The following is a 9,916-nucleotide window of genomic DNA, read 5'->3' as shown; positions in this document are numbered from 1 at the left end:
GACCAATGATGCGAACTTAAAATTAGGGTTAAAAGAAATTAAAGAACAAAGAAGAATTAGGGAAGAAGAAGATGAAATTGATCCTATATGATTAACACAATCAAATGATTGTTATAAGAGAAACACTCTCTCATGGCCACAAGGCTAGAGCTGATACTCTTGTAACATAATTAGACCTGGAAAACGTAACGTGTCGTGTCGCGTCGGGCCAAAATATTAAACGGGTTGAGAATGTTTGATCCTAATCCAACCCGTTTAATTATCATGTCGTGTCGTCTCAACCCTTTTATTTTCGTGTCGATTTCGTGTCGGGTTTCGGGTTAAGGTTTAAACCTTATAAATATGTTGTGTCATGTCGGGTTCAAACATTTTAAAGGTTGAAAAGTAAGAATCATAGAGGAAAAAGGATGAAAAAGTAAAATGATGGAGTTGGGAGGTGGAGCGGAAAAAAATTATAGTAAGTTTAGAAAGCAAAATGGAAAGAGTTAGAGTTAGGAAGCAAATGAGATAGACAGTGTGGAGAAGTAAAATTAAGTTACTTTGAAAGTTTGAATTCTACTTTTAATTCTTGAGTTTGGGCCACTACAAATGTTAATATTTAAAATATTTATAAAAAATATGAAATTTATAAAATATTATATATAACTAAACAGGTCATATTCGAGTTGAAAGTTTTGATCCTAACCCTACCTGTTTAATTATCGTGGTGTGCCATATCAACTCGTTTACATAAACATATCGAAATCTCTTACCCAAACATGTTAATTTCGTGTCGTGTTGTTGTATTGTGCCAAGTTTTGCTAGGTTTAAACATAATAAGAATCTCTCTCTCTCTCTCTCTCTCTCTCTCTCTCTCTCTCTCTCTCTCTCTCTCTCTCTCTCTCTCTCTCATGGTCATTCTACAATAATCGTGCCATAACTTGGTTTGTTTATATGTTGCTTTAGTAGTTCTTATTTCATATCAAAAAGGCATCTTCTTTTGCCATCTATGAAAATCATTGCCATCAAAATTTTCCATATCGCCAAGCTTACAATGTCATCTCTTCGATAAATTCCATATTTGCTATGACCACCAAAAGACAATATATTTGAAGATTGTTTGAAAATTTTCGAATCAAGGAGGATTGTTGTAGATCAAATGTAATTGTTTGGATAGTTAACATATCATATGCAGTTTCTTTGAAACTATTTGCACCCAATATTTCTTTTTAATTTACGTCACACGTCATGATTTTTTATTTCATATTTTACCTTCCAATTCACAAATGACTCCAACTCATAAATAGTTGAAGAATTTCTTATCTTTTACCACACATGGGGTGCAAACATCCATATACAAAAACAATACTCAGTCAACTATCCAACAATCACCCTCATTAACGCATTTTAAATGATTCATATGCACAAAAAATCCCAACTTGTTATGCACCAACTATTCACAAGATTAAACCAAGTAAAAACCATGGAAAAGTATTACTATTGGATTATACATGTGATTCAGAAAAACGCGATATACAAACAGCTAACATACTCTCAGAGACGAAGGTAACCTCCTCTTTCTCCACCAGTTCTTCTGAGGAAAGACCTCTTGTTAAGTGACCAGCTTCTTTTCAATGTTCTTTGTCTTCTCCAAGCAGTTATTCTACTATAAAGAAAAGGAAACAAGAAGCACAACAACACAAGAGCTAAAGTTGCCAAACAAACCAACATCACGTTTCTGAATCCATCTGCTATCTTCGGGTCTCTTTGTCCTGTCCATGGCACCCCTCCCACATTCATCCCAAAAACTGCCACGTCATCATTTATTATTATTATTATTATTATTAACATCATTAAGGTCCATAATGAGTTGATTTGACTTGAAAGTTGTCAAAGTGTAGAAGAATCTAACCTCCTGTGATGATGGATAGAGGAAGGAATATGATGGAGAGGAATGAGAGATAGTAGAGTTTTCTGTTGATTTGCTCTGCCTGCCAGCTGTCAAGTCCAGCCTGTACAGCTGTCACACGATTGGAGATAAAACCAACATTATCTTTCAATCTTTTCAATCGTCTGATTAACTCTTCAAGGGAATTGATGTCTTCATTAGCAAACCAATCTTTTGCTGAACATTTTTCCTTCACTCTTGGAAACACTTGTTCTCCATGTGTAATCACCTATACATTACCCAAGGGTATTTACGTCTTTTGCACAAACAAGAGATTAAAAACAGAAAGAAGGCCACAATGATTAATTAATTACCTGCAAGATCCGTTGCAAGTCGAGATGCATTTTAGGGAATCTTCTATCATCCAACAGTTGTTTCTTCAAGTAAAAACCACCTGAAAGTCAATCTAAAGTCAAACTATGCAGTTATCAAATCTTTAACTTCATTGATAACAAAAATGTGAACTTTACCTTTATCCAAATCAACTTCTACAGAATCAAGCTCGATCTCAAGTTTAGTAACAACATCCTCAAGATGATCCACATGAGTATCAACAATATGAACAACCAAATTAGAAACCGATTTAGGAACAGGATTGTCTGCTTCCTCAGAATGATTCATGGTCAACAAGAACTCAAGAACATGTTCTTTGATCACAAAACCATCATTTTCTGATGAACCACTTTGTTTAGCACTTGGACTCTCCACACTTGGGATTTCAGATAAAAGAGATTGACCAACAGGAGAAAACCCTAATCTAGGCACTCGCCCTAGTGACACTGTAATCACAGAATTCTCAGTAACCCTAGCAGCTAATCTAAATGTAAACTTGCTAGAAGGTGGACCTGGTGAATTGACCCTAAATACAAGAGCTCCATCGACATGCCCACAATATGGTCCATTGCTAATTAAGGAAAGAATGTCTTGTAGTTTTAATGGAGGACAAAGAACATCAATAAGATATTGAGCAGATTGCGAAAGTTTTTGATTCCCTTTGGGGATTTCAACATGATACCAACAAAATTCTTTGCCATTACCCTCTAAGAGATCCCATTCTTTATTGTAGTAATCCCCTAATCCATCGAATATGTAGGCTTTCAATCTAACTAAACCAGGGTAACGTGTTCGAAAGGGGCGCACTTCATCGATACGAACACGTGAAGACGATTCGCCCTCAATTTCATCTATCTCCGTGTCTATGCCTAGCTCTCCTTTACCCATTTGTATCAGAGTTTTATCCAACTATCTTGATTCTTGCATAAAACAGAAATCAATTTTACGCAGAAAGAATCTAGCTAAAAGAAAAGGACCCAGCTGTAATTTCAGTCGAATTCGAAGATCACGATAATCCAATGAACAGATGCATGAATTTGGGGACGAACAAATTAAACCCTACCGATCAATAATCATGACAAACTCCTGAAAACTGCATTAACCCAATCAAACCCAACAAGAAATCGTCCAATTCAAGATTGAAAAACAGAGTTTTCCGTTGATCCCTGTGCGTAAGCAATTGAATTATTAATCATGACAAAACTCCTGAAAACTGCATTGACCCAATCAAACCCACCAAGAAATCGTCCAATCGAAGATTGAAAAACAGAGTTTTCCGTTGATCCCTGAGCGTAAGCAATTGAATTATTAGAACTGGGTTAAGATCCATTGAGCAACCGAAAACGTAAAAAGATATAGAAATTAAAGGAAATCCATCAGGAAAAACTTCACCTTATTGAAGCCGGCGATTTCTTTCTAAACGTTGATATAATCAATTCAACGTTTAGATCATGGGTATGATGGGAAAAACGTTTAAAGTTATGATATATAATAGAAATTATTTGCAAATTGCAATACTCGATTTCTTGAAAATGTTTTTGTCAAATCGGGAGAGCAGTTTCCTCGAAGGTTCGTCACCCAAATTTACAGTCGTGAACTTGAGATATATCCTTAAATGGTTAGCAGCTGATAGAATTCGCCAATTATTCTCGTTTCTGTTAAATTTAATAAATGACAGATTATTAATTTCAAGATGGAATTGTTTATCGTTTATCATCTATTAAAATTGAGAATCTTTTAAAGTTGAGCACTAATTAACATAAATCCAATAAAATCAAAAACTTTTAAAGAATATATTAAAATATTAACATAAGTGTATCTTTAAACTCCACTTCCTATTTATGTTGGTACAAAGGTTGTTGGAAGTCGGTCCATTTACGCCGCACTTGAAGCCTTGCAAAAGCGTCATGGTGCAAGGGCATGAATATGTTGTGAGAAGGAGACTTCGTGATTTAGTATTCGACTTTTAGATAATTGTCTAAATGAAGATGATTTCTATATAATATTTTAATTCAAGAAAATGACAATAATTTAGATTTAATATTATAATATGATACTAAGACTTTTCGTAAGTTGACTTCTTATACCAAGTTGGAACAAATTCGTAATTTTTTTTTTTGGAATAAATGCAAGATCTCACAATTTACTATCCGTCTTTTCCTTATTGTAACATTGTACTTGTTTAGCGGTGGAAGAAGTAATTGTCATGTCAATGTTGACTTTAGAGACTTCTGTTCTCATTTGAAGATTTGAAAATAAATGCACCAACAACTCATGACTATCTCCATGTTCAACATCTCCTGATTTGTTATACTTTTGGCGGTATGTCACATGTTTTTCTTTCGGGTGATGACGTTCTCTTTTGTTGTTTAAAATAATATGTTTTTCGAATCATGTGATATAGTGGAGTTCCCATTTGCTCAAGTTTACAAGTTAGTACATTTAATGTATTTCAAGCAATTAATAACTTTTATTATTTTATTTTAAAATACATTTGCCTTATTAAGTGTCAATAAACCATCACAAAGGGCCACTCACAATGAGCAAAAAAGCTTTACACACGTCATGAAAAATCATTCAAGTTAGTGGGGAAACAAGGATACGTATATTTAAAAGTACATAAGATTAATAATGTGATAAAAGTTGGTAAATACTGTTAGAGTTGTGAAGCTTATGGTTATATAACTCTGGCACAACGACGAGAATATGAGGGACCGATGCCTCCCTTTGAAATTACAGATACTTCTTCTCCATCAAAAAGTATTATAACGATCTTTGTTGTGAAAAAAAGTACTTTTGTAACTTTTATACTTACCGATTCCAGTAGGTAATATTACATACTAACTGCTCTATAGTTTTGGATTGTTACGGGCTTTTCAATAGATATGGCTGAAAACGAAGTTCAACATAGCTGGGTGGATGCACCGGGTTTAATACTCATATGTGATGGATGTGATAGGTTCAATCCTTGTAATCCTCAAAAAATGTCACATGTGGTAAATTTTACTTGAAGTATTACGATTAGTCTTCTACTTTATTATTTTCCACATGTGCTCACCAAAGTATTACGATTAGTCTTCCACTTAATTGTTTTCCGTTTAAAATAAATAGAATATGACTTGCATCATTTATGTAGTGTGTTTTTTAAACAACAATTAAAAAATAATAAGCAAACTAATTTGTTAACTACAAATAATCCGAGTACCTAATTCAAGGGCAAAATTTCCAGAAACTTTGGCTTGGTTGGCTTCCAAGACTTCTACGAGTGGAGGAAACTCAATGGGGCAACTTAAAGGACATTATGCAAACTCGAACAAATGGATAGATGAATGGATAGATGTTGGGGAGTTTGTGATTAGGGATTGTTGTAGATCAAATCAGATTACGTGGATAGTTAACAAATTGTGTAGAACATTTTCCTTGAAAACTATTTGCTCATTTAACATATAATTTTTGAAAGTTATTACTTATTAGGCCTCTAGGAATCGATGATGGTTTCAAAAATGAGATGAGGCGGTACCGGTATCTAGCATTGGCGGGTTCAACAGTTTCATAGGTTTAATGCTTTCAAATGGGTTGGTGAACCTGTGAGTATTGAATGTATTCTAATTCAGGTGAGTTTCGCCTCACTATACCTATGGGTCGAAGGCACCAATATCGACCCACTAGTTTTGGTTATCTGTTAGTAGAGGGATGCCTTAGGGACTGTATATAGTCATGTAGGATAGACTGAGGACTCTTTATCTAGGATCTTTTACCGGTTCCTTGTTTGGTTGTGGTTCTAGAGTAGGATCACATGTACGAGTGTCTATCTCACCTCTGAGTATATATGGTCATGCATTCCTTGGATTGTTGATATTTGGTATGTTGCTATGTTGTAGTGATCTGTTTGACCTATATCTTGGTATCGAGTATCCTGACCCGTTAGATCTGTATCCTGTTATCGAGTATGTTGCTTTGCTGTAGTGATTTGTAGAACTGTATGTTATATGTACTTGTTTTTTTTATCATTTAGTAGAGTGCCCTAGGGATTGTCTATGGTCATGTAGGATAGCCTGAGAACTCTTGATTTAGGGTTTTTTTATATGTTCCTTGTTTAGTTGTGGCTCTAGAGTATGATCATCTATTCGGGTGGCTATTTCACCTCTGGTTACTTATGGTTACACATTTCATGGAGGTTAGTTGGTAGCAGGACTATATATTATGAGAGGACTAGTAGGCAGTAGTGAGATGTATGCTTGATGTTTACATGTATTATGTGCCTACTTGATCCTTGATTATTTATATGTTGACATATGGTAGTGGTGGGTTAAGGCAATCCTGCTTTGTGCTGTAGGCCAAGATACCCGGTGCGGGCCGACTATAAGTCAAAGAGGCTCGGAAGGAGCGGTTGTGTTGAGGCGGTAGGACAACAAACCATGGTATTCCGGCTATGATAGATTGAAGGCTTGCGAGGCGGTCCAGTCAAGCCGAAGGCCGAAGAGCAACCGTTATGCATGCTTGTATGTTTATCGTATGAGGTATTTTGGGGGGAAACTCGCCAAACTTTGTGCTTACTTGTAACACCCGTAGATTCGGGCTAGTCAATTAAGATATATTAAGCGTTAAAAATGTTTTTTTTTTATTATCTAGGATACATAATCTCAACCAAAGTAATAGTTAAGGTTAACAATTGTAACCTATTTAATGTAATAAAGAAGAATTATTTGAATATTATATGTTTCATGATTATTATAATATAATAAAATATGAAAAACCAGTCGAACCGTCCGTAAATCGTAATTATAAGTGTGCTTGTATATATATATATATATATATATATATATATATATATATATATATATATATATATATATATATATATATATATATAGGAAGCACACGTCGTCCCGATCCCGAAAATATAAATTTCGTCTAAATCCAAATCCGTATGAATTAAATATGATTTTTATAAGATATAAAAGTCAGTCGCGCATAACGAATGTATGATGTAAAAAGCTACGAAGAGAATGGCTGATGTTTAGCTAATACAACCAAAATGAAAATAGTAGTACTCCTTAAAATAGAAATTTTGAGAAAAAAATGTGAAAAACGGAGTCCGTACAAGAGAGTTATGATTTTAGCAAAATTATTTAATTTTATAAAAATATGGACAAAAATATAATATCAAAATTCGCCGATGGAGTCTAAACGAAAGTTTTAGATCTCGTCGATAGTTACGTGTGGATATAAAAAACGTCAAAAACGGAGTTCATATGAACGGGTTATAATTTTTAATAGCATATTAACATATTAAAATAAAGTGTAAATCATATATACATCTACATATATACATATGTATATATCATTAGAAAGATATCGCCAATACGGTCGTTATAAGACTAGTGTTGAGTACTTTCGACATTAGTTTAGTACAAATATCATTAAATCTATTTAAAATAGTATTATAAAGGGGTGTTTAGTAATTTAAGTAAATATAGATGGTGGTTTTTGAAAATTCAATTACTATAAATAAGAGTCTTTAGGCTCTCATATTTTTTTGCACCATTCTCTTGATTCAAGAGTTTTTCTCTTCTTATCCCCCAAGCATTTCGGTCCCTCGTGATTCGAGTTCTCTTTCTGTAGTTTTTAATATAGTAAGGTGAGCGATGAAGCATTGCAATAATCTTTCTTAGAAAGATTCAGAGACGAAGTTCTTCCCCTGCAGAGCCCGACACCTAACTAAGTATGTTATGCTACCCTACTTTAAATATAACTTATAATATTGTTATTATGAACCTATAAATAAATTTTATCAGTGATTCAATGTCGTTATAGTGATTGATTTATTTACGGAGATGATGTCTAAGCTGTGATTTAATAAGGTGTTTAAAGTGAGATTTCCAAACAGTATACTTTGTACACCAAATGAACCCTACCTCCGATATGATCCAACCTGGTTGTTCCTTACTTGATAGATCATGAAGTAGACTTTGAGTTAATGATGAATCTAGACTAATAATTAGTCGCAATAAAGATTATACTAAAACTTAGCTATAATAATGCTAGGTTTCGTCAAAGGAAAATAGAATCGTTAAAAGCGAAGTGCTGCCCGAGTTTGGAATCACCACTTTAATAAGTGAGTGGATAGTTACTTTCATCTTACACATAGATATGAAGTATTTTATATAAACTACGTGGTAAGTGTGCATATTATCTGTATACTTGCAACATTTGTGATGGTTGGTCTTTGGTGTGTACAAGAGAACTCGTCATTGAGGCCTACCATGAGGAAGGTCATCCAGATGCTTGAAGGAGTAATTGACGTGGCCGAACCTCCATGTCCATGCTCTCTTTCTATTACCAGTTACTGAACTCTAGTTACTCTGCTATATATGTCAATAAACAAGATAAACCCTGATGACTATGGATTTAGTGCCTGTTACATAAACCCTGGCGACTACGGAGTTAGTGCCTGTTATATAAACCCTAGCGACGATGGACTTCATGCCTATTCCTTAGGACAATCATTAGGAATAAATAATGAGGAGTATATGATTCATAGAGAAGATACTTAAGAATAAAGAAGATAATGGGGATGGGTAAATGGGTTAATTATTTAATGATGAAGCATAATAACTATATTATTGTGGGCTTAAAACCCTATGTACTCACCTAGTTTCTCAACCCGACCCACTCATTTTATTTGTATCACATATGTCGATATAAAGCTACATTACACCGAGAGATCAAGGAGATGTAGATAACTAGCATAAATTAATGTAAGGTCTGTTTATGCTTATGTTTTTGTATTTACGATGACATTCCAAAGTTTTAAGATGAATAAAATACATTTCTTAGGAAATGCTTTGATAACATATTATCATGTTTTTCTGGAAACAAATTTCACAACATTTTTCTTTAAAAGGTTACTCTGATTTTAAAATAAGTATAAATAAAACTTTTAAAATGACGGTGAATTTAGGGATGTCAAAGTTGGTATCAGCACATTAGTTTAAGCGAACTAGGAATAAATATTTATTTCTAGACTTAAACTTAGAATGCTAAGCGATGATCGTGAGGACTGTGTCTATTATATTTTAGGTACACATGAATAGACACGAGCACTAGCTTATTTAGGGAAAATACCTAACATGATTTTATGTGCTAAATGATTTGTGATGCTATATGATGCTATCGTTTGATTGGATCTATGGTCTGTTGCCGACCGGATCTGGAAACTTTATGTGTTCAGATTTCTCAATGTTTAAATACAGTATTAGAATCGACATGTAACTTTTTGGAGTAATAAAGAGGATTACACGTCTAAACCTTCTTTATCTATATTCTTGTCTCGATGCACTAAATGCATGCTTTTGTGAACATAGGATCATGGTGAAGACTCGTAGAAAATTGAGTAAATGGAGGAAATGAAAAGTCTTATGATAGTGAATGACACCTATGAGAAGATATCGTAAGAGTGGTATCTTGCCTTTATAATATGTCTGACAAGATAATAGTACATTCAGAGGAGTATTGTACGTCTGAAGTACACCTTCGATTGGCGGGATGATGGAACGATTGTTGTAATTCCTGAAGTTTCCCATCGTATGGTGTTTCCACCACCAACAGAGTTGAAACAGAATTGATGATTGAAGCTACGCATGGAAGAAGTAC

The 9,916-nt window shown here is 34.2% G+C and overlaps 1 protein-coding gene across 1 annotated transcript; it reads right to left on the bottom strand.

Annotated features, from left to right (window-relative positions):
• Nucleotides 1-1,400: 1,400 nt before the first annotated feature.
• LOC145047423 (uncharacterized) lies at nucleotides 1,401-3,934 on the bottom strand. Its single transcript, XM_078995689.1, has 5 exons — nucleotides 3,653-3,934; nucleotides 2,398-3,546; nucleotides 2,242-2,321; nucleotides 1,892-2,156; nucleotides 1,401-1,787 (listed from the first exon to the last, which is right to left on the bottom strand). The coding sequence occupies exons 2-5, from the start codon at nucleotides 3,146-3,148 to the stop codon at nucleotides 1,534-1,536; spliced, it is 1,350 nt and encodes a 449-aa protein (XP_078851815.1). The 5' UTR covers nucleotides 3,149-3,546; nucleotides 3,653-3,934; the 3' UTR covers nucleotides 1,401-1,533.
• Between the last annotated feature and the right edge of the window lie 5,982 nt (nucleotides 3,935-9,916).

Source organism: Lactuca saligna, chromosome 5 (genome assembly GCF_052625555.1).
Source record: "Lactuca saligna cultivar CGN05327 chromosome 5, ASM5262555v1, whole genome shotgun sequence".
Taxonomy (NCBI): domain Eukaryota; kingdom Viridiplantae; phylum Streptophyta; class Magnoliopsida; order Asterales; family Asteraceae; genus Lactuca; species Lactuca saligna.
This window is presented reverse-complemented; position numbering and strand designations above follow the sequence as displayed.